The sequence below is a fragment of the Buteo buteo genome, chromosome 12, assembly GCF_964188355.1.
Source record: "Buteo buteo chromosome 12, bButBut1.hap1.1, whole genome shotgun sequence".
Taxonomy (NCBI): Eukaryota; Metazoa; Chordata; class Aves; order Accipitriformes; family Accipitridae; genus Buteo; species Buteo buteo.
The window spans coordinates 32,208,640-32,234,001 of NC_134182.1; the positions used below are offsets into that span (position 1 = coordinate 32,208,640).

The following is a 25,362-nucleotide window of genomic DNA, read 5'->3' on the forward strand; positions in this document are numbered from 1 at the left end:
TTAACTGCCTGAATTATTATGTGAATATTTAACTCTGCCCAAGGGAGCATCTCTGCTCTCTTAAAATGCATCCGTTTGCATGTTTCTATGAAAAGGCTACATTTGTTAGCAAAACTTGATGACTTTGGGGGCTAGTTCAAATTTCACAGAAGCAAGAGAAAGAGTAAGTATGCCAACTATAGTAGTAAAGGCAGTATATGATTTAATGCCAACTAAAGGATCATAGGATTCTCTTGCTTGAGATGGTACTGATCAATATGCGCTTCTTAAATTTTAAGCATCTGCTGAAGAGTGCCTTGATGTACTGGGTATAACAGAAAACACAAGTCAAAGCAGACTTTCAACATCCCAACTGGAAGTTCCTGAAGAGGAAGGGCAGCAAGAACTGCCTAGCAAAACAAATCCTTTTCTTAAAGAAATGTTCAAAATGTTGGTGGAAGGAATCAAAGTATCCCTTGTAAGTAATTACATGTTGTCTGCATTAAAGCATATCTCATAAGGTTCCTTTATTAGGAACTTCTCATGCATAAAGTCTTCTGTCCATAAATGCTTTTTTTACTGCCTCTCTCAGTTCAGCTGTGGCATTAAAAACCTCTGTTCAGCTTCCCAGTTATTCTGCTGTTGTAAAATAGTAAATGCATCTGTTTTGATTTTTAGCTTAATATTTCGCAAAATTCTGCTTCTTGGAACAAGCACACAAAGGTTGAAGACTTCTGTGTAGTCCACAAATTTGCTTTGTCTCTTAAACCTCAAGGTTTAACTTTGCTGGAGCCAATAAAAGAAGATCATCTGTGCATCCACAGATGATGGAGAGTTTGAGCAATTTGTGTGTCTAATATATTTTAAAGTTGGGAAGGGGAACTGTCTCTTTTTTCAATTGTTGCCAAAGGGCTGAGAGTTTTCTCTTCTAGCATACGGGCTTTAGCGTGTCAACCTTTCCAAGGTGATCAGGTTTTGCTTGGGTAATTGGAAATGGTTTTATTGGAAAACTTAACTTACTGCTTCTTGCCTCTATTTCTCTTAAGTCATCTTTATAAAAAGTAGCTCAACCTAATTTTCTTTCTAGGTCTGGAAAATTGAGCTTGTTAGGTCTGTTATCTTTCCATCATGCCATACTTGTAGTACTTTTCAAAGGTGGCAGGTTTCTTCTTGTGAGCACAAGCACCTCCATCCAATGCCTGGTTTCTAATCTTTTGAGGTAATCCATTCAGAAACTAGTGATTAACATAGAAGGGCTATTCATTAAAATAAACAAACCCCTCTGATTTTTAAACCTTCTACATCACAATTTTTGCTTTTTGGATTGTTGTATAGTCCCTCTAACTGAATACCCAGTTTAGTTAGGAGTTGCATTCCTAATATTGGCAGACTGAGAAAAATATGCTTATTTTATTAGAATGAACAAACCCCTCATTTTTAGTAGAATGCCTTTTAACCTGTAATAATAATCAGTAATCTAAAATTAAACACTTTATTTTGGTAGAGAAATCTTTATTGCCTTACATTGCGATCCTATCAACTGTGTTTGTTTTGTAATGTGAAAAACTTGGCAAAAGGAAGCCCTAACCCTGTAATATTAAAAAATTGTCTCTTTTACTTAGGGCACCAGCAGAATGAACACACCGAAGCAGCAGTGGAAGAGAATCCTCTTGTCATGTAAGGACACATTCCGTACACAACTTGGGAGGCTTCTTGTGCACAACTTGTCTCCGGCAAGGCCACTGCAAGAGAGAAGGCTGGCTTTGGAGTTGGTACATGAAATAAACAATCAAGAGATTATGCGTGACTGTCTTAGCCCAACTTTGCAAGTAAGCTCAAGGGTGTTTGAGAGAAGTTTGTAAAAAGTGTATTCAATTTTTTTGTTTAAATTTCACAATTATGTAGAACTGTGTGTGGCTACAGTTGTTCGCTGCTGTTTTAGTAATGTTTAGTGTAATGACAAATTAATGTCATACAAAATGCCTGTGTGTACCTCTGCAATTGCTATATTATCCTGAGGGTAGGTTTTGTAAGAGGCAAGATAGGATTATGTCTGGATATGTTTACTCCATAGCACATCAAACATCACATTTCCTGTGTAGTGCAGAAACAAAAGGTGGTTTTAACATGAAGAATTTTACTGAGGATGCTAGAAGTTAAGGTACCCTGAAAAAGCAGATTAATGAAGGAATTACCCTTGCCTTGGAACTCTAACTGCAGACTTCCTGAAACTTTTAAGAACTGATTGCCAGTAGATTTTTAAGAGGCAGTCAGTCCTCAATCAAAGCAGTTTCTCTATCTTTTCTTATTTAGCCTTTATTAATTCTTAAAGTGGGATTGTGTATTCTATGTTCTTAACTTAAATAGCTGAACACTTTCTCCCTGCTTCTCTGGGTTTGTCAGGAAAAAGCTTTTTTGATTGTACTCTGTTAGTGCAAGCTTTAGAGAAAGCATTTCTTAGAGCCACAATTAGGAATCGGGTAGGAATGTTGCTGTTTGAGATCTTCAGGAACTGCAAGAATGAAATAAATTATGGAAGACATTGACACAGTTTGAGTCAGTGTATACTAAGGAGAGAGTATTTATTGGATGAACCTATGACACTTACGTGTTTCTGGTCACTTATACATTATTCAATTAAATTAACACTTTTACTACTAAGAAGAGTTGATACGCTAGCAATGGCTTCTTTGGGGGAGTGTCATGTTGAATGCTTTTACAGGCTGTGTCTGCTTAACTTCATGATCTGTCAGCTCTAATTTAATTTATCAGACAAGGTGTAGCATTCTTGGCAGGCAAAATTAGGAGTCTCTGGTACATATTCCCTGAAGTATAAACAAGGCTGTAGGAGCTGAGTACTTGGAAAAGAAACTTAGCTTTCCTGTAAGCCATTTGAAAAGTTACAAGATGCTGGGGTAAGTTTTATCATATGGAGGATTAAATTCAGCATGTTCCTTCTAGTTTTATAGAAGCTTGTCTTCAAACATAAAAGCAACCATTTTTTAAATCACGGAAAAATTAGTAGAAGCAGCAATCTGTCCAGACTGACTAGAAAAGGGAATGAAGTTGGAAGAAAGAACTGTTCAGTGTTGTATTGTGGGAATGAGAATGACCCCACATCTGTTTTCCCTTCTTCCCTTCTTTTCATCTTCTAGCATGGACCTAAATTAGTGCTCTATTTATATGAGTTAATGCACAATCACAGTGATGAAATGACCAAAGAAGAGCAAAGAGCAGCAGGAGACTTTGTGAATACATTGAAATGTTGTGGCTATAAATGCATTCCCCTGAGCCCACGACCAAAGCCAGATCTAATAAAAGCTTTGAAAGAGGTTTGTGAATGAAAACTTTATTTCAAAAACTGGGTATATTTGAGACAATTTTCTGTTATGTGGGATCAGAGTCTTACGGTAGACAGTGATTTTGTTTGCTTGGTGCATGGCTTATGCTTTTGGGGATTCTCTTTGGGTTCTGAATATTTGTCACATGTACTCAACACTTCAAGCTCACATGTTAATGCTTCTTGGTTAAGCGTATTACTTAATCCAGGTAAAGGTGAGAGTTCATAATAAGCTACTAGTATCTCTCATTGTCAGGAAAAAAAAATGTTATGGTTCCTTGCAAAAAGTTACAAAATTATTTCTAAATATAATAAAACTGCAAGAACTGAAATGAATTCTTGATGGTTTTAAATGCCATGAAGATATCAGTTGAACAGTTCTGTCAGTCTTCCCTTTTTAAACTGGCCTATCCTTTAGCCTCTGCTTCCTTAGTTTGTCCATCTGAAAAAAAAAAAAGTAGCATGTAAAACTTCCTTTCAGGATCAGAAGAAATATGAGATGGAAGAAGGTATAAACAAAGCTGCTTGGGAGAAGACAATGGCTAATAATCGGCAAAAGTAAGTGCCTTTTTAAAGGGGCTGCACAAACTCTGTAAGAATGTTCTCTGTTCAGTACACCCTATTGCAAAGTTGCCTATGTGATGATTACAGGTGTTTTTTCAAATTAACAGTATTGCTAGTTTTTTTTATTTTTTTACCATTATAAAAACAGTTTGATTGTAGGTATATGCATTTTGATAGGTTGTATAGTAAATAGCATTGTGTGAACTTCAGAACACTGAATCGTTTTTTGCACATTTGGCATTTCACCCTTAGTTTTACAGGTGTTGTATCTGTCCAATCACCTCTCCTGTTGCTGTGGTCTGTGCAATTAAATGCGAGGCAAATGTCCCTGCAACTAACCCCCATATTCAATGAATAAAATACCATTATATTCAGCATAGTATTTGAACACTTTTGTGAGCTACATAGACTACTGCTACTTGGCATAATGTAAATTTCAGTAGCTTGTGGTAGAGTAAGAGGTTCTTTCCATTAATTTACATTTCAGGCTTTGCCATAAAAATCACATCTGAGATGCACACGCAACATGCTTCAATGTAGGCAACTGTAGTAGCTGTAAAAGTCAGCTTAGTCAAGTCTGTCCAGATAAGAGATAAGACTTTACGTTGAATAACTTAAGAGATTTGAGCAGTGGTAAATTACTGTTCTTCAGATTTTTATTGTAATGAGTATACATTAATAAGTAAAACATGCTAATATATGGCCGTCAATCTTCTAATTGGCTTGGCTTGACTTTGGCCACAAGTAATAGCTTTTTTTGAAGGCTAAGAAGCAGAAGGTATTCATGAGTCTTGTGAAAATTATATAGGCTAAGTTGCTCTGCATCTGCTGTAACAAGAACTATGGATATCTCCTGCCAAACTGATTGTATTTTATAAGGGGTTTTGGTGTCTTGCCATCCCTTTTCAGTGTGTTTGACATTTTAAAACACAACTCTTTTTCCTCAGTCTCTTTCAACGTCTGGATACAAAATCTAAAGACATTTCTAAAATAGCTGGAGACATCACACAAGCTGTGTCTCTGTCACAAGGAATGGAAAGGAAGAAAGTAATCCAGCACATCAGGGGGATGTATAAGGCAGAGCTAAGTGCCAGCAGGCATTGGCAGGAGCTTGTTCAGCAGCTTACCCATGATCGGTAAGTCATTCTCTCATCTCAGTGAAAAAGCAGGAGAGGCTCAAAGCCTGACACGTGCTTCTCATTCTACTTAAAGGCACATGAAATGTAGATGATAGTAAAATTAGAATTACTTGCTTTTGCTAATCATCTGTTGGTTAAAGACTTGTAAAATACTTGATTTATTCTCCTATTTTTTGGGGTGAGTAGCCAAGTAGTATTTCTATACCATTTAGACAGGGGTTTTTGTCAGATACATTTTGCTGTGCCGAATAGAATGAAGAATGTCATGAAGTTTTCATATCTTGCTTTCCATTGATGGGGTAAAATACTATTTTTTTGGGGTAATGTTACTCACATTAGCATCCAGATACTGTGTCCACTAATCTGCATAGAGCAAAAGATGTTAAGTCTTGACAAGAAACTAAACAGTGGTATTTTTACCACTGCAAAACTAGTAGTATGTCATGTGTGCAGCAGCTGAGTTCTGAAATGAAAGTATTGGATACATTGTATTGCTGTCTTCCTCAGAATTAGTAACTTCAAGAGCAGTTTTACAGTAGTAGCCCGTAAGTAGTCAGTGGGGATAGCTCATGAAAATAAACTACAGAATTCAATTTTTTGATACTTTTTCAGAAATAATTGCTCAGTGTACTACTGTGGAACTTCTGCCTTTCTACTATTTAAAGAAAAACAGAATGAATAAACATATATACTGCCTCTGCTGTTAAACTCTAACGTATTTTGTGTTTTTTCAGAGCACTCTGGTATGACCCAGTATATTACCCAACTTCTTGGCAACTGGATCCAACAGAGGGCCCAAACAGAGAGAGGCGCCGCTTGCAGAGGTGCTACCTAACTATTCCAAACAAGTACCTCCTCCCAGACAGGCAGAAACAGGAAGGTAATTATAACACCTTCTAGGACTATATCTGAATTGTAATGACTACTAGTGCCTTATTATTTGTGGGGCTTTTACAGGTGTTATAAAAACTCCGTTATCTTACCTATTTGAAGACAAAACACATTCTTCTCACTCTTCTACTGTGAAGGACAAAGCTGCGAGTGAACATATAAGGTAAGGTTTGAATAACACTTACCTCCCTTTCCCACGTTCTCCCATTCCAGTGAAACAGTTCTCCTCACATTTTTGTCTAAATAAACATTTGGAAAAAAAAAATCAAGTGAGATACGAGACAAATGTCAAAAATAATAGGTTTTTTGCTGTACTCATAAGCAAAAGTTCAGAGTTACCAACATGTACATTTTCTGAATCTTAAAACAGTGTAACTCCATGACTTCAAAAATCAGTAAAAGCAAATACCATCTGGTGTGATATGGGGATGGGACTTCTGTGGGATGACCTGATGGGATTTCTTTACTTATTTGTCACTTAGATATCTAAGATAGGCAGTGCTACTAGATCTGGTAGGTCTTTCCATCAGTGTTCAAAAGCAAATTGTTTTCATCCTCTCTGCTTTTACTGCTGTGTTACTCAACTCTCCAGTTGTGTCAATTTACCACCTATTACAGGCACTAATACTGCCTAAAATAACTGCAGAGAACACATAAAGAAATAAATACAAATATACTGATATGCAAGTCTAGAAAGTTGAGGTTCTATTTTCTTTCCCCACCTTGGGATATGAACACCAGAGTCATGGTGTTGAAAAGTCTTTTCTTCAACTGTAGCCTTTGAGGCTGTTAGTTCTAGGTACGTGCTGAAAGGTACATAAATCCATAAGCAATAATACACTTTGAAATATTTCAGAGTTAATCGAAGATGTATAAGCGTAGCACCTTCTAGAGAGACTGCTGGTGAACTGTTGCTAGGTAAGTAGAATTTTCAGTCCTCATAAATATCTTTTTTGTAAAAGATTCTGCTGTGTATATATAAACTTGGCTGATATTTTTTTAAGTAATTGAGCTGTTGTGCGACTTCTTATGGATCATATACTTTATAGATCAGTTTTGGTTTTCTTCCCTACTGTTTGCATGAGTGCTATTTGGACTGTAGTTAAGTTTTAAAGTTGCAGACCACTTGCTAAAAGATGTGGAATGATAAATTCTATTTCTATCCAGTACTGTCTTGCCCAGGTACTATTCTTAGTATTCTTAACTCCTGGATACTGTCTATATAACACTAAGATGTGTTACACAAGTAGTAATATCATATACCTTTTTGCAACTCTTTCTTCCTGCAGGAAAATGTGGCATGTATTTTGTTGAAGACAATGCTTCAGACACAATTGAAAATTCAGTAAGTATTACAGCAGCATTTTGTCTAGCTTTAGTTTTTCCAAACTATGACCATGAGTAGCCTTTGTCTACTGCCACTGAGATTGCCGGAGTACTAGATTTAGAGGTCTCTGGACAAGGTCAGCCAAACTGAATAGTTTGGGTTCAGTGTTGCTTCTGATGCCTCTGGCTGTGGAATTGATGCTGATAGCAGAAAACAGCAAAGATGTGGGCCTGGGGCTGGGAGGGAATGAGGAGGAGGTGATGTGGGGAGGCTTCTGCACCTTGCTGTCCATCAGCATAAGTGCACAGAGCTTGCTCTGGTCTGCACCTGAGAACTTGCGTTCCTGGAAGCCAGAGCACTAAGAAGTACAGATACTCACAAGTGTATGAATTGTGCTGTACTCTATAGCATCTGATTCTTGACTTTTCCATTATATAGGATGTTCTAGCTCCCCCCTTATCCCATACAAGAGAGGAATGTTTCATGGAGGAAACTGGAACTGACCTAATCCTTCTGATATACAAAGGCTCTGATGTATTATTTAAGTTTATACATCCAACAGACATTTAAAAAAAAAAAGTCAAGATGTGGGTTATACTGTCAAGTTTTGAACTGTTTTCAGGGAGCTCTTTCTTGCATCCACTAAGCACACAGCTCCTGTGGTTTAAGATGTTACCAGCTGTTTTGCTGCTTTGTCCTTCATAGAACTGTCAGAATTGGGATTCATGGCAAAGCTTTGCTTGCTCTGGTTGGCTGTCTGATACCTTAACTTAAGAGCCAGTGAAAATATGGCATTGCCTGCTAGTGTTGGATATGGAACTGGAGCAGCTGCAGAGCATGCATGATGTTCTTGTGTGCTGCTTTGAGGAGAGTGGACGATGGGGAACATACATGAAGAAAATCACAACAATGTCTTAAAGCATCACAGCAAACTTAAAGTTTGCCTTACGATATATTCTATGGTTCTAAACTGGCTGCATTGCAGGGTTTCTTGTTTTGAAAATCTGCGATTTAAAATAACGTTTTCAATTGCAAATTCTGCAGAGTTTTCATGGAGAAACTGAACCAGCATCATTTTCTTGGACCTATGAGGAAATTAAGGAAGTTCATAAGCGTTGGTGGCAGTTAAGAGACAATGCTGTGGAAATATTTCTAACAAATGGCAGAACTTTACTCTTGGCTTTTGATAACACAAAGGTAATGTGGCACTGATACGTAATAACAGATCAAAGTGTTTTGCTATGTCTTCATAGGATGCATTAGTTTTTAAGGAGACCTGTTGCATGGAATAACTAAATTCTGTCTAATACCTTTGAAAAAACTTTACTCAGCTAGACTTCTAAACACAATCACGTAAAACACACATCTCTGATGTATTAAGAAGAATCTTAGCAATACTATACATAATTCCATTACAGCAGATATCTGGAAATTTGTAAAATGAGAGAAACTTAGTAAGTCTTGGTAGTTTGAAGCTTTTGACATTATATGATTAAATCTGTGGTATTTTCTTCTAGGTCCGTGATGATGTGTACCACAACATCTTAACTAACAATTTGCCTAACCTTTTGGAATATGGAAACATTGCTGCTTTGACCCACCTGTGGTGCACAGGACAGATTACTAACTTTGAATATCTGACTCATTTAAACAAGCATGCGGGCCGTTCCTTCAATGATCTCATGCAATATCCAGTATTTCCTTTTATACTTTCTGACTACACCAATGAAACGCTGGACCTAAATGATCCATCAGTATATAGGTAATATGAAATGTTTGGAACTGGTTATTTCCAAATACTTGAACTGATCATCCAGTATAGCTTTTTAACTTCATTGTACTAAACTGCACACATATGTGAATGGACCTATTCAGGGACAAGCCTCATCCATAATAACTTGGGCTTTTTACAATAAGTGGCTGCTTCACCTTGGATATTTAAATAAAATGCCTAATATTGTGAGTGTGTATATTCAAAGGATGCTATGAATTGGACTTACATACTGCCTTAATAGGATATGGATAGTCCACAGATTTAAATAAAAGCTGTATGTTTAAATTCATGTGATTAAAGACTTCTAGGCCCATTAGTGAAAACTAAATGGAAAACAAAATAATACTGTAAATGATTTGGCCAGGTACAAAATCATATTGTCTTCGTTGTGAATAGATCCAAGTGAATTGTCCCACCCTAATAAATTTCTGTTAAGCCAATTTAACATTTGCGTGCACAAAGTCTTTGCCTTTATATGATGCCTTTGATTTGACAGAGACACTTTGCATTTGTTTGCCTCTTACTGTGCTATGGGCTAGTCTGTGGATCTGAGTTTGCCCTTAGCACTGACTATAAGTGCCCTTTTTCTGAATTCTCTTGTAAAGTGCTATTAAGTTCTGCTTGTCCTTTTCATGATATTAAAGGTGTTATTCTTAGTAATGCATTATTAAATGGTGTGATTCAATGTCTTTATAAAAATGACAAGATATCAGTACTACTTCTGTTACAGAAATCTGGTCAAACCAATAGCTGTGCAGTCTAAAGAAAAAGAGGATCGTTATGTGGATACTTATAAGGTAGGTTGGATAACTTTTGCTTCTTGCCTTTTTTCCTGTGTATAAATGATACTGGGGCTTTAATTTTTTTGACATACGTTGATGTGGGGGGGAAAGAAACCACAAATCCAGTATTTTGTCTATGGAATTCTCATTTCCAGTATGCTGTGTTTCCTGGGAATTGTTTTATGGCATGCTTGGAACCTGTGTTTATCTGTTCCTGTAGTTGAAATCATGAATCAATTTAGTCTTTCCATGTGATACTGCTGAGGAGGTTAAATTGGTATCTTCTTACATATGAACACATATATATATTTAAAGATCCCTAAATATCTGGAAGATAACTTAGTGCTGTTTAATTGAAATTACTTCAGTGGAACTTGTGGCTGTTCTTTGATAACAGAAAAGCTGTTTTCCCTCAAGTACTCTTATTTTAACATCCCCTACTATGGTTACAGTGCTTTTTGATTTTTGCTCTTTAGAATGTTTTGAAGGCTGTAGGAAATAACAAGATGCTGGGGAATGAAAGCATCTGCAGCTGGACCTTCAAACTTATGTCTATATCATCATGGTCTAGTGTATTATTTGCAAATACTGTTTTTTTCCATTTGGTATTGAAAAGCCTGTACAACGGCTCTGCCATGTTAGAAAACAAGGCAAGGAGGGGGGAAGGCAAAAGTAATAAATAATGGAAAACAGGTCATTTAAATTGGCTTAAGACTCTGATACCTAACTGGATTGTAAAAGTGGTCAAATGTATTTAGACACTTAAAGTATATTTGATTCCAAATCACTTTTAAATATATGTTCCTCTAAAAGTTCTAAGTTTTATTCCTAAACAAGTTAGGCAAGCTTTTATTTTTGTTATTGGAATGCAGTCTAAGTACGAGGTTTGTGATTAATTTTTTTTTTCTACTACTTTTCTAGTATTTGGAAGAAGAGTACCGTAAAGGAGCACGAGAGGATGATCCAATGCCCCCTGTACAGCCATATCACTATGGATCTCATTATTCCAACAGTGGAACTGTGCTTCATTTCCTAGTTAGGCTGCCACCTTTTACTAAAATGTTTTTAGCCTATCAAGGTAAGGTTACTTTTGCTTGCACTTGCCTGTCACATCTGGGCCTTATCCAAATGACCCAGGAATGCTATATGTTACTCTGTTTACCACAGTTTATCAATTCCAAATAGCTGAGTTCAGTAAAATTAAATCTGGTATGCTTTCACAGTAGACCCGTTCTGAAATTACCAAGCTAGACCATAAAGCTGCACATGTTATGTTCATACCTTAGTGTATGTAGAATAAAAAGCTGACCTATATTGGGCTTGCAGTCCATGTGTAACACATAGTAATTGAGATAGAAGAATTCTAAATGTTCTCAGCTAACTGGAGAGTAGTTAACTTGAAGTTGTAGATGTTCAACTGTTATCGTGTCCATCATCGATATAACATTTTCATAATTCAGTTTGGTTTTCTTTACAGATCAAAGTTTTGACATCCCAGACAGAACTTTTCACTCTACCAATACAACCTGGAGACTTTCTTCATATGAATCAATGACTGACGTAAAGGAGCTTATCCCAGAATTTTTCTACCTTCCCGACTTTCTGGTTAACAGAGAAGGTATACTAAGAGGATAACAAAACTATACCCAAACCAGCTGTGCAGTTGAGCCTATGGGTTGAAACTGAGAACATTTATATCCCTTGACTGAATATGCTAAGTAGTAGATATATGGGAGAAATCTGGCACGAATTTGTGGGATATGCTAAAAAAGCTGTTATGTCATAATTGTCAGAGGCATAAAGGAGTTTTCTGTTGCCTGATTTTTTTTCCATTTGAATGAGTATGTACAGCTTGAATGTGTTGGGGGTGACTTGTTAATGGTGCTGCTTTGTTGGTCAGCAATCACTGTGCTTAATGGTTAACTTTCATAGAACCCTATAAAGACCTGTTTGAAGTTACTGTCAACTAAAATGCTGGAACATTTACTCCCCTGTTTCTAGGTTTTGATTTTGGAGTACGTCAAAATGGTGACAGAGTTAACCACGTCAATCTTCCACCCTGGGCTCGTAATGATCCTCGTCTATTCATCTTGATTCATCGTCAGGCTTTGGAGTCTGACCATGTTTCACAGACAATCTGTCACTGGATTGACTTGGTGTTTGGCTACAAGCAAAAAGGCAAGGCCTCTGTTCAGGCTATTAATGTCTTTCATCCTGCAGTAAGTATTTGTTAAGCAGTGTGTTTGTTCATTGTACTTAGTAATTTAATGGGGGATAGTTCAGTCTGACTTGCTTGGAAAATATCCAGCGTGAGGCAAGATCTCTTGCTTGTGAAGTGTTGAAGAGTAAGAAAAGGCTTTAACCATTTCAGTGTGGAACTGATAAAATCCCAGGGACTGTTGTGAGACTTAATAAAATGTGTTCGTCTTTCTTGCCTTGAGATGGGCATGGGGGATGATCAGGTATGGGGTTTAGACTTTCTGGATAGTTGTTTGCAGTGGTATACAGGTATTGTGTTTGTGTGTACCTGCTTCCATCTCATTCAAAAGAAGCCTTTCATTTAGGCAGATTGTGTTGCAGCTTTTGATACAATTAAAATAGTTCAGTCTGTCCTGGGCTGATTACTTGTGTTCTTTCCTTCCTGTCCATCCTGTGTTTTGTCCCTGTAACTAGCACTTTTCCCCTCCAGTAAATTTGATTTCAAGGAAGTCCTCATTTAATATAAAGACTTGCAGAGTTTCACTACTTAATTGTAACATGGATATCTCAGATTGTATTCTTTAGCTTGAATCCTTACTGTCACAAGGTTTGCTCAGCTAGGCAGTCCTGATTTCAAGTGCATTCAAATGTGGCCTGTGTGTTTAGTGTTCGTTTTATAGCTGGAAGTGCTGATAAAACAGTAGTGTTTGGCAGTGGTGGCTTTTTCTTTTCAAGTAGCCATCCAAGTAGCCATTCCTTTTTCCTTTTTTTGTGCTTAAGTATCGATTTAGTTATTACCTTAAATTTCAAATACTAAGTTTGCGTGTGTGTGTGTGTGTGTGTTCATTTTTTTTTAAAGTGAAGTCGAGGCCTTTGTCAGTGTGACTGAGGAAAAGTATGAGGTACACAATTAGAGGTATGAAAAAGACAAGTAGAGAAAGGAAAGAATTTCCACTCTCCTGAAATATGAAGGTTCTTCCTCCCTCCCCACCCCAAACCAGAGCTTTAATACGCTAATTAAAAAGTACAGAGAACGAACTGTGTCAATTTTTTGTTTATCATCGGCAACCCTTCTGGTTTTGCACAGATTAGTAAAAGTCTATTAAGAAAACCTTTTTAACAGAAATCAGTCATGGAATACATGTAGGAACAGCTCACATGATAAATCTTAAACTGGTAGTTATCTCCAGTAAAGAAGTGGTAACAAGATTACTCTTCTCAGTGGCTCTTTAGTCAGCACAGCCATTGTGGGATGGCTTCTGGTCCAAGTCTTAACCAAACTAATGAAGAGCCTGCCTTTAAATTTGCGTGTATGTGTTGATAAATCTTTCCCAAAGACAAACTGGACAAGCTTATTCTTGCCCCTCCCCTTTTTTTTTTTTTCCTCTCTAGACCTATTTTGGGATGGATGTTTCTGCTGTTGAGGATCCTGTTCAGAGAAGAGCCCTTGAAACAATGATAAAAACGTATGGGCAGACACCTCGCCAGCTGTTCCCTTCAGCACATGTTAGCAGACCTGGATCCAGGCTTATCATGGAAGGAGAACTTCCTGCTGCCATGGGATTACTAGTGCAGTTTGCTTTCAGAGAAACCAGAGAACACAGTAAAGAAATAATATATCCAGTATGTCATTTTGATATGCAAGATGGTTTAATTAACATTCATATGCTGTAATTATTGTACCCTCATGTTTACAGTTTCCTTCCTAAAACTGCAACTTACTACCCATATTGTACTGTAGAGGAAATACACAAAATTAGTCAAGTGATAGTGAAAATTATTTTCGTGCATTTGTGATGTATTTTGTGTCAAACTAAGAGCTGAATTTATCTTGGTTATAGCAAATACGTGTTGGAAAGCATTTCACTTAACCAGTTTCATACTTTCAGTGATGAATTCTGGAATCTGTGTGCAAACCTATAGTAGGTAAACGCACATTGTGCTTTCTTCCATCCTCAACTTTTTCATTGTCTGTAGGACAGTTCAACTTTCTTCACTTCAAACACTTGTTTTCCCTAAAGTCCAGTAAGAAACTGAATTCTTGCATTTAAAGAAATTGGTATTTTTCACTAAACTACCTGAACTACAAGCTTGCTATCTCAGTCTTTAAAGAAGTGGGAGAACTCCCTTAAAGCTAATAGTTCAGCTGATGATACTACAGTGCTTCATACTTGTCTTCCTGGTATTTTTAGAATACTTCAGCAGTCCTTACTATGCGATTGCTTATAAGGGATGTGATAGGAATGATTCTCCCTTACTAAAAAGATAATATTTTTCTGAAAACTTTCTACCACCTTTTAATTTGAACCTTATTTGTATTTGTTTTAGAGTCCATTACCATGGATAAAAGGCTTGAAGTGGGGGGAATATGTTGGTTCCCCAAGTGCTCCAGATCCTGTTGTCTGCTTTAGCCAACCACATGGAGAAAGGTTTGGCTCTCTCCAGGCTTTACCAACTAAAGCTATCTGCGGTTTGTCCCGCAAGTTTTGCCTTTTGATGATATATAGCAAGGAGCAAGGTATGAATTTGTGCTTATTCTCTGCATGCACAATACATGTGAAAATGAGCCATAAAAAAATTAAATCTGATGCTACTATTCTTCTCCAGCAGAATTCCCAAGTTTAGTCACTTTTTCCAAAGATTGATTTATAAATCGAGTAACAGCTTCCACATGTGTGGTGTCTTTCCTGGAGGGTGGATTTTACCTGTAATTTTCAAAATGACATAGAGGGATCCTGTAATTAAGTTGATATTTTTCATTAAAGTGACTGAAGCATAAGGATTTAACTTTAGAACTTGCCAGCAGATTCAGTCCAAAAAAAACCTGAAGAAGAGATGAAAAGAACATGTGGCAACAGAAAGGAGAATTAAAGGAACGGTTTTTAGAGGCAGAGAATGAGGAAAGTTCAGTAAAAAGCAGAGGTGAAGGATCTTCTGCTTTCAGATAAACTCCTTGGAAGAATTCTTATTGATAATGTACAAACAGGTCCTCATATTTGTCTTTTTGTTTTCATTGTAATGTGTACTAGTGAAGGTTTTGTTTAAAAATAAACAGCTTCACATTTAGTCAACAAAAATAAGTAACATTCTCCTTGAAGTTAGGAACAATCATTTTTCTAGCTGGGAAGTATTGTCAGCCTCTTGTCTTTTTCTCCACTCCCAATAGATGCAACATGTCTTCAAAAGAGCTTTGTCCAGGTTGCAAACTGTCTTTGGAGAACATTGAATGTTTACGTAGTCTCTGAAAACTAAGTTTGTTTACAATACATTACAGGTTAAGCCATAGCCTAACAGAAAATACCTTATTTTGAAACTTTGGGGGTTTTTATGTTCTAACTTATAGTAAAACGTGGACCTGAAATTTTTATTGTTGACTATCAAAGTGATCAACTCTTTGGTTGCATATGTGATGCAATATTATATGCCTTCTGCAATATTATATGCCTTCTTCCAGGTGTGAGAAGCATGCACAGTACTGATATTCAGTGGTCAGCTATCCTGAGCTGGGGGTATGCTGATAACATTTTACGACTGAAAAGCAAGCAAAGTGAACCTCCAGTAAATTTTATACAGAGTTCACAGTTCCATCAGGTAAAAAAAAAAAATCAGTCTCTTGGTCTTCAATTTAATATTGCTAGTTCAGGTGGTGGCCTGACTTGGCAATAGGTACTCTTGCTTTCATTTTTCTTGGAGATGAGCATCCGAACACAACTGTGTTTAATCTGTTTTATTCTCCTTTGGAACATGTCTCTCATTGCTCCAGTGTATGTTGTTCCTGGATGTGTTCCTGTACTAGGTAAAGATCACTTTTGAATGCATTCGATTTTTATAGTTTTTCCCTCATATGGAATATTGGTGTGAATTTATAAAAGCTTAAGTTCTGGGCCAAGAAAATGAATACAGGAAAAGATTATAGATGCCTCACATTAGAAGTAGAACTTCACTATAGTTTAGGATTCCTCTGAAAAAGATTGTCTAAAAGATTGTTAGGGAACACTGCATAATCTCTGTTACACTCCAATGGTTGGTGAGATTCTACTGAAAAGATTTTGGCTGATGATGTGGCTGCAGATCTAGAAGTCTGCAGTAGTTTACTGCTCTTTAGATGTGAATTCTGGGCTGCACAGAATTTCCCTCTCTACTTTGTTTCTGAAGTAGTAACAAATATGACCCAGAGTAGGTATATTTTAACTCTTGGATTTCTTTAGCTTAGGTATTTTACCTGGCTCTTCTTAGGATAACCAATAAAGAATCAGTTTGACCAAATGCTATGGCATAATGAAAACAGCAGTTAGAATAGTTTCTGTTCTAACCTTTTCTGGCTTTGTTTTGTCTTTCCAAGGTAACAAGTTGTGCTTGGGTGCCAGACAGTTGTCAGTTGTTCACAGGTAGTAAATCCGGTGTCATCACAGCATATATGAACAGATTCACTAGCAATACGGTAAGTTCCATTGTATAGGTTTTATATTTAAGGATTTAGCTGTATTCACTACTACACTCTTTTTTTTTAAACAGAAAAAATGAGAAAAGGGGAATATGTTATTCAGGACAATTGCCAAAAAGATCAGGTGCTTGTTTAGTATTTATTTTTGAAGGATCCTCTTTGACATTGTTAAATAGATATATCTCAGCATGTTTATTTGTGGGTTTTTCTTAAGCTGTCGTTCACATACTGCTAGCCTTTAGTCAGCCCTCATCATCTGGGTGCATAACTGATTACACATACAGCTCTGACTGTATTCAGACTAGGGCTTGGAATTAATTGAAGCTCTCTGGCATGATGAAGCTCCCTACATTACGGAGTAACTTTTTCTGTGAAGGAGACAGAGCCTTTCAAAGCCTTAACTGAAACATTGGAATGCATTTCCCCAAAGTAAACAACATTTCAAATGCAGAAGGCACTTATACTACAGAGAGCCAGGATGAAATCTCAGGCAGTGTACATATTAACCACTAAGCCTCTTCACTTTGTCATATTCCCCAAGGGAAAAGCTGTGAGGAGGGAAGGGAGAAAAGTAACTTCCATTACTTAATGCATTAGTAGAAGATACTGAGATACTAGTAGAAATCGCCCTGATACTATGCGGTAATAGGCATGGTATGAAAGCATAAATAGAACTCGAAATTAATCTTCCGGTTTAGACTGAGTTTCTGAGCTTCTGTCTTACTTTCTCCAGCAGTAACTTCTACTCTTCATAGCTTTAACAAAGAGTTTGCAACTTTCTTGACAGGTAATTTAGGTGTGTCTACAGGATTACCATAGAAACAACTAAAGTGATTTCTCAAATTTAGCTTGGTACAGGTACAGGTATTGGCAAACACATTTGTAGTATTGTACTCCTTGATGGTCTTGAATCACTACATTAGCATGGGCTAGAGGAAACCTTGGTATGATCTGCTATGCCTACTCAGTTTCTTCTTTTCAACAGTGGCAAACAGCAGATGCTTAGACTGGGAAGAGCACAAACGTACAGTGATTTCTTCCTTGGCTTACTTCCAGTTTCTGGTGATCTGCCACTCGGACTTCCTGAGCTCAGCAGCGCTCTGAGTTTAAAAAAATGAAGTAGAGCTTGAAGCCTGCAAGCTTCAGTCAGTTGAATCTTAAGTCAGGCACCTTAACTGCTCACCAGAAGAGTGAACTTGTAAATAACCTGTACTGAGATTTGGATTCCAGTAAAAATTTTTTGAGGTACTAAAACAGAAATTCAGTATACTTGCCTTCTGCAATGCTAAAAAGAAACTAGTAGTGGGGTTATGATTCTGCAGTTCCCTGCCTTTCCTAGAAACAAGTGATTTTTGTTCAGCTGCACAAATGTTGTCTTTGAGACCATCTTTGCTGAATTTCTCAGCACTGACAGTTTTACATGCCCCAGGCAGACTGACCTTGTGCCAATTTTGTAGCTCCTGTTGTTGAGTCAGTTACCCAAGTCAGGGCTGCAGGGAATGCAAATGTGCTTCCTAGCATCTGTTCTGTATGCATCTTGTCAGCTGTTTGGTGATAAAGTGAACAGTCTGTTATAATGCAGTACTTGAAACATGAATATTTTGCCCTGTTTCACATTTATGTAAATTCAATGCATAGGCATAAAACAGCAATCGTGTTGTTAATTAGATATGGGAATTCAAAGGCATGCTGTCAGATGTCAAAAATACCTCCATGCTATACTTCAGATGCTCTGTTTTTCCTATCCTTCATTTAAGATGATCAAAAAAACTAATGAAGTACTGCTTTGAAACTGTGATCTATCTTGACAATAAGTCATACCTTCATGAAAACTTCAGCCAAGGGTTTCTGGATGTACAAATTACTCCAGCCTTCACTTGCTGACTACTAGAGCTGTTCTGCTAACAGAAAGAGAGCACTTTAATGATCTGTTTGAGTAAAACTGGGCAGTGATCATTTAAATTCTCCACTCAAGTGTCATAGGCAATCATTTGGGGTAACCAACAGAAGGAACTGCTATTTAAAGGTAGATATGTACATGCATGTTTTTCCACATCTAGATACTGTTTTAGTGGTTGTCATCTAAAAGCAAGTGGGAAGTAAAAAGGGGATGGTATTTTAGGCATGAGGTAATTATTTCATAACTTATTAGACCTTAATACAGTTGATGCTAACTTTCCAGATTGTCTCATTACAAATTTACAATATTATTACAATAACCCAGTGAAGAATCAATAAACCATTGCTGTTAGTACTACAGAGGGAAGCTGCTAAAGGTGAATCCTACTTTCAGTTCAAGTGTTGAAATGCAGATCAACAGCAAACACTTAAAGGAGATAGGAGCACAGTAAAAGGGTTATCAAAATCAGTTCTTGAGAAAATCAGAAGTCTCAAGTGTTGCTGTTATGGAAAAAATTGGTATAATTTTTGTTCTCTAAACTGAGTGAGGATTAAAGAAGGATCTCCATATGTGAGATACCACACTGTTCTGAGAATGACAAGGGGATACTTTCTTAACTGTGTCTTAATTGGATGAGATGCTTAGTAGCAAGAGCAAAAATCTTCCTGTTGTCTAAAAGTATTGACTTTTGCAATATTACATAGAATGTTGTCCTTTTTAGTGCAGAAAGACATGTACATTTTCTACAAACTTAAGAGTTAAGCATATGTATATTTTTATCTTGTCTATTTCTACTCTCAAGCTTTTTGTGGACCTGCCATATGCATCCTGTACCCTCATACAAAAATGCAGACAATGTACTCTGACACGTGTGAGGAAACAAGCAGAAAAATGTTCCTTTCTTCTACAAAGATTATTGTAGTATCTGTTCAGCAAGTTGTCTTAATTAAAGCATTAGTATTCTGATTAAGCAGCTCCTTCAACTTAGCCAGTTTTCAGGAAGTCTGAATCATTTCCAATGATATAACTTGAATAAGAAGTGTTATTTGGTGTTAAATTTGCTGCTTTAATTTTTACCTAGCAGTTTCTATATTTAAACTTGACTTCCTGCATATTTTTCCAACTTTGTATTGCTGAAGGACTTGGCACCAACTTGAGGAATTCCCAGTGATTTACTGTACTCAATGATAACTGCTGAGCTGGGTTTTCCTTCTGTGTTTCCAAGTGTTTCCTCTAGATGCTAAAATATTGAGGACTGTCGTTTTGCTGTCGTGTGGAAATTGCAGTCTTGCAGAAAGCAAATCAGCCTATTTCAGGGTGTGTAATTGAGACAGAAGTAGTACAATAGTTCTTCATTTCAATTCATTGGACCACATCAAAATGTTTGCTTTGAAAGCACTGGAAGCAAAAAGTTGAACATAATGATATGTATGGCTTATTGCATTATAAAGCCTTAAAAATAGTAAAGCATTAACAATGTTGCTAAACTGGTGCAATGAAAAGCAATGGGAACCATTTTTTTTAAATCTAAGAATTAAACTTGTCCCTAGGCTTATCCTTTTCAGAAAAAAAAAAAAGACTTTAATTTTCTTTTTCATGAGAGTTCATGTTTTATCTTGCTGTTTTTCAGCCTTCAGAGATAGAAATGGAATCACAAGTCCATCTGTATGGTCACACAGCAGAAATAACAAGCTTGTTTGTGTGCAAACCATACAGTGTAATGATAAGTGTCAGCAAAGATGGAACCTGCATCATATGGGATTTGAACAGGTACAAGTATATATGTAACTTTTTCGAAAGGCTTTCTTTTAAATACCTGTTTTCCAACTTCTGGGTATCTTTACCCTTTTAAAGTTAACTGAATTTGTTCCATGTATATCTTAATGTGAAGTCAAACTTTCACTGGTTTTTTGTTTGTTTGTTTGTTTTTTCTGAAGGGTGCTGAAATTCTAGAATTAATATGAAAAATACCATCATCATGCAAAATGTTGACTGAAATTAATATAACTCTTAAATGTTTTCCTCAAATAACTTCTGTGTTTGACTCTGAACTTTAGGCTTGTTCTCTTTATTTCCTTTAGGCTGTGCTATGTCCAGAGCCTGGCTGGACACAAGAGTCCTGTGACTGCAGTTTCAGCTAGTGAAACAACTGGTGATATTGCAACAGTTTGTGATTCAGGTATATTTGGCAGTCAAGAAAGCTGTTTTGACTTGCACAAAAAATAGCACAGTCTATAGCATTAAAGGACAAGGGGATATTATTCTGGCAGTTTCAGAAACATAATATTTAGATTTTAAACTGACATGGAGACTTTCAACTCCATTTCTGTAGCTCGCAGACCAATTTTTTTTCTGGAAAAGTTGTATTCTTCTTTAATTGGTAAGGGACATGAGTTTGAATCCCTTCTAAGACAAAGCAGTAGCTGGGTTATTAGTTCTTTGATAGAATCAAATAATCTCAGATAACCAGGTAAGATAACTGTGCTCTCTACTTTCAAGTATTTTGCTTGAAATGTAAGCCAGGATACAAGAACTAGCTGTTTAAAGTAGATAGTATGAATTCCCTCTTAGTGCTTCCTTGTTAGTAGTACATGAAAATTAGTCATTAAAAGTAAATTCTTATCGCATTTTGTAAGTACAGTGTTCCATAAATATGAAGTAATGTCTTCTAAATCACTGCAGTAGCTTGGTGGTTTGCATGCTCCCTGTCACAAAAGGAGGGAAGAAGTAATTGTTTACTGCAGCACACATCATTCCGAGTCATTTAAACCTTCTGATCTTTCAAGAAGTTGAATTCTTTAACACATAAGATTCTGTTGCATAGACCTAGCTGTGGTCTAGATTTTTTTAATACTTCCATGCTATGTTCTATTGCAGTTGGAGGAGGTAGTGATTTGAGACTTTGGACAGTTAATGGTGATCTCGTGGGACATGTACACTGCAGGGAAAGTATTTGCTCTGTTGCTTTCTCTAACCAGCCTGAAGGAGTGTCTGTCAATGTGATTGCAGGGGGGCTTGAAAATGGAGTTGTGAGGTAAGCATTTGAAACTTTTATTTATTAAAATGCTTTATAACTTAGGCTTACAGTTTGAGAGTATGTAGCTAAACATCATGCTGGTATTTGGCTTTAAAGAAGGTGGACAAGCTGTTGTTCAGCTTCCAATCTTAGTAGTTGCTAAATATGTTATTTTTATCACTGAAATATTTGTGGAATTAAATGTGAAGAAAAATTACTCTTTCTTTCAGACTGTGGAGTACATGGGACTTGAAGCCAGTACGAGAAATAACATTTTCGAAGTCAGCCAAACCCATTGTAAGGTAAAAAGATCTTAAGTATACAATAAATGGATTTTTCTCTTTGGAAAAAAAAACAAAAACAAATGAAATAGCCTGGAGTGTTGAACATGGATTTGACATGAGAACAGGAGGTAAACACCCATGTCTAAAAAGAGCAATGCAATCCTACTAATTATTCATGAAAGCAAAATGAGCACGTGTACTGTATTTGTAATGACAGTAATAACTAGGTTCTGTTGCTGGAAGATAGAAATTAGCAGGATTCCCTTGAGAACTGAACAATAACTACTCTTCTTATGCTTAAGTTTAATATTTTTGCCCCAGAATCTGTGTAGAAATCATGAGATATTAACTTTGTCAGACTCAAATAGACAAGAGTTTTTTCTCCCTCAGAAATAAATAAAAAACCTGCACTTTCCCTGACTTTTTTTTCCTGATGCTGGAGGGAAATGGTGGAGAAAGGAGTAAAGGAAACACAGAGGAGCCTGGAAGCTGCCATTTTGGAGTCTTGTGTAATTTTCTCTGGGTCCCCTTGATGATTTATATAAGCAGAATTATTCTCATGCTAAAGTGTTTTCAGAACACAGTCAAAGGATGAAATCTTTGATATCCCCAGTGGTACAGTAGTCTGCACAGAGGTCTTAGAGTTATGCCAGAATTTTATCATCTTTATGTTAGCATAGTAACAAATCACTCTGAAAAATTTTGTTTTGACTATTGCTGAAATATCATTTAAAACCCAAACCACTAATTGCCATTTCTTAGAAATGAAAAACATCGTCTCATAGCAGTTATTGTCTTTCTGTTACCTCCTTTAAGAAGCATCTTTCACAAAGCTTGTTGATAATGATTTAGTAGCTATTGAATAATTTAAAGTTTCCTGCTTAAATGAGACAGAAAATGGATGCTGACCTTCATGTTCTCTAACATTACCCATGACATGACTGAAGGGCTTTACTACTGTTATAGCTCAAGAAATGCCTGGCTGAACAAAAGTCCTATGCTGAGCCATGAAATCTGATGGATTTAGTTTCTGCCTTTGTCAGCAAGCAAGTTCAGAGGGCACTGTTTTCTGTTGCTGAAAAGCCTTCCTTTCAGAAGTAGAAGGGGCAGCCCAGGGAGAGACTAGGATGCTGCTACTGATCCTACCCTTTTCTTTGATGCTGCAAAGAAATGAGTACTAAACTGCATGGCATGTTGAAGTGCTGGACAAAGCTGTAGTTCAGCCTGTTTGGTTACAAAAATGAATAAGCAGGTGTATGCAAACATATTACTGTGTTAATGTACTCACTGTGTCTCCACTGAGAGCTAATCTTTGGCTGTATTCTTATACGGGTTTTTAATGTCTTCTAGCATTTTAAGTAGCTGAATCTGATACAAAAATAGATTGTCTTCTTGTTTTTCAGCCTTACATTTTCCTGTGATGGTCATCACTTGTTCACAGCTAATAGTGATGGAAATGTTATAGCTTGGTGTCGCAAGGACCAGCAGCGCTTGAAGTTACCCATGTTCTATTCATTCCTTAGCAGCTATGCGGCTGGATGATGACTATTTTTGCTGCTAACTCATGTCTCTGATGCACTTTAAATCCAAAATAGATTATAGAATCTCTTATTTAACTGGATTTTGAAGTAGTTTGAATGTCTCTAGAATGACTGGATAGATTTTTTTTTTTTTTTTTAAAAAGAGCAGTCTAAGGCTAAGGTGGTTGTAAAGTTGCATATGTATATTCACAAACTTGAAGCATATCCAGGTCACCAGGAAGCTCTGGTCATGTACTCCAATACCAGCAAAGTGACTCATAAATACTCTAACATATAAGTCAAAATGCTGCAATATAAAATATAATAGTATTTTTTTTAAATCACTTCTTGGACAGAAGTATTTAAAAAAATTGACTGATAATGCTTATTCCCCCTCTTATGTTGTAAAATATCAGTAGCATAAAGTTCCATAAATATCTGTTAAAATGTCAGCATATGTATATCTGATTAGTTGAGAGTAGTATAGTTAGCTCTGGGATAAGCAACCCCAAACTTAAAAATCCAAGACCACTTAAAATTGCTTTTTTTGAGAAGCAAAGAAGTTAGTAGGTGCTTTTTGCACCATCTTATGGTATTGTAATGCTAAAAATTGAGTTTGTTACCTTTATATTTGTAATTTTTGCCATCTTCTCTGTTAGTCTTTACAACAGGTAAAAATAAAATATTTTTGTCTTAGTGATGGGTAGACACCTCACGGCATCATGAAGCAATAGTTAGATCACATTTTGGTTTTGTTTTTTAATGTAGTGTTAACTCCCTAACTTTGTAACACTTAGTTATTGCAATTCTGTGGTAGAATATATATTATATACACACACAGCTTATCTTCCAGAGCTCTAAAAAAAAAAAAACAAAACAAACAGGTGTTAAAGAAGGCACAGATGTGCTCCAGTTCTAGTGTCATTGAAGTTCAATACACTGTAAAATGTTTGAATCTAACTGCTTGAATAATCAATGTTCATAGGCATCAGATGATTTGGAAGAGTTTACACAGATACACTGTGCAAATATGTTATTTATTCCTAGGTGCTATTTTTTGAGGGGAAAAAAATAAGCCTCCCTTGTGAAAGGCTTAACAAATTTGAATTCTTGGGCCAGACCAAAAATTAACATTTCAGTTGATGGATTTGAAGACCTCTAAACCTGACACCATGAATGAGTGCCTACTAGTCATGCAAATGGTAAAACAAGAATGCTACGCAAGTCTAATGTAGTTACATTTTTCTTTTAAATTGCTTTGCTTTTTCATCAGTGACATGTTCTGCTGTCGCCATACAGACAAACTGCTATATCTTCTCATGTTTAAGGTTCATCTGCCTTCAAAACACTAGATATGAAATTGTCAAGTTGTGATGAAGATGATAGACACACAAGAAGTGTTTACACTTCTTTTGAAAATTCCAAATAGTCTTCAGAAATTCTTGCAACTTCCTGAATGAAGAAGTTTTCAAACTAGAAAAACTTAAGAAAAATATTCTCATAGTCCATGACACACAGGCTGATCTTTGGTTCAATTAAGGAAGTAGTTACATACTGTATGAATTGAATTTTAAACTGCATATATTGTAGCAGCATTGTATGGGATGGCTTTAGTCATGTTTTTCACTGTCTAAATGTTAATGTAAGGTACAAATACAGACTGAAAAGCTTCCTGGCTCGTGTTGAAGTGATGTGCTTTATTTAAGAGAAAAAAACACAAATATTGTGGTTTGGGGGTACTTTTGTGCTCCCTGGTTTGGGGTGTTGCTCACAAAGGCTTATTTTTATAAAGTAGAATTCCACTTGTTACAAATCAATATGCAAAATTGCTGGCCTTGTAAAGAGTGCAATATTATATATTTTTATGTAAAAGTAAAAATGATTTTTTGAAGCAAGGAATATTTATTCAGCTTAACATTCTGGAACTATTAAAATAACATTGCAATAGTATCTGTGCATGATGTACTGAAATTTCCTGTAAATGTCACATTCCACACTGTCTTTGTATATACACTGTCATGTTGTTGGGTAATAAACAGATCTTTGTACCAAATTGTTTTGAGATTATTAGAAACATGTTTTTAGCTTAGTTTTACATCTCTTCTGTTAGGGATCTTGCACACCTTGCCCCAGACTAATTTCTGCTGGTTCTCATGTCTTTCATGTGGGGAAGTTCTGTTTATGGACTACATCACGTGGCTGT

General features: G+C 36.5%; 1 protein-coding gene across 2 annotated transcripts in view; it reads left to right on the top strand.

Moving 5' to 3' along the window:
- LYST (lysosomal trafficking regulator) overlaps positions 1-24,040 on the top strand; it is a 114,916-nt gene extending 90,876 nt beyond the window's left edge. For both annotated transcript variants that reach the window (XM_075043231.1, XM_075043232.1), the window contains 24 exons: positions 279-457; positions 1,602-1,808; positions 3,135-3,311; positions 3,801-3,877; positions 4,831-5,019; positions 5,757-5,902; positions 5,980-6,076; positions 6,770-6,831; positions 7,203-7,258; positions 8,285-8,437; positions 8,758-9,002; positions 9,745-9,811; positions 10,718-10,874; positions 11,274-11,414; positions 11,798-12,015; positions 13,388-13,618; positions 14,324-14,513; positions 15,450-15,586; positions 16,338-16,436; positions 19,970-20,109; positions 20,421-20,518; positions 21,217-21,373; positions 21,586-21,657; positions 23,043-24,040. In XM_075043231.1, the coding sequence (XP_074899332.1) occupies positions 279-457; positions 1,602-1,808; positions 3,135-3,311; positions 3,801-3,877; positions 4,831-5,019; positions 5,757-5,902; positions 5,980-6,076; positions 6,770-6,831; positions 7,203-7,258; positions 8,285-8,437; positions 8,758-9,002; positions 9,745-9,811; positions 10,718-10,874; positions 11,274-11,414; positions 11,798-12,015; positions 13,388-13,618; positions 14,324-14,513; positions 15,450-15,586; positions 16,338-16,436; positions 19,970-20,109; positions 20,421-20,518; positions 21,217-21,373; positions 21,586-21,657; positions 23,043-23,181 (3,434 nt within the window). In that variant the 3' untranslated portion in view covers positions 23,182-24,040. The remainder of the gene's footprint in view (positions 1-278; positions 458-1,601; positions 1,809-3,134; positions 3,312-3,800; positions 3,878-4,830; positions 5,020-5,756; positions 5,903-5,979; positions 6,077-6,769; positions 6,832-7,202; positions 7,259-8,284; positions 8,438-8,757; positions 9,003-9,744; positions 9,812-10,717; positions 10,875-11,273; positions 11,415-11,797; positions 12,016-13,387; positions 13,619-14,323; positions 14,514-15,449; positions 15,587-16,337; positions 16,437-19,969; positions 20,110-20,420; positions 20,519-21,216; positions 21,374-21,585; positions 21,658-23,042) is intronic.
- The last annotated feature ends 1,322 nt before the right edge of the window (positions 24,041-25,362 follow it).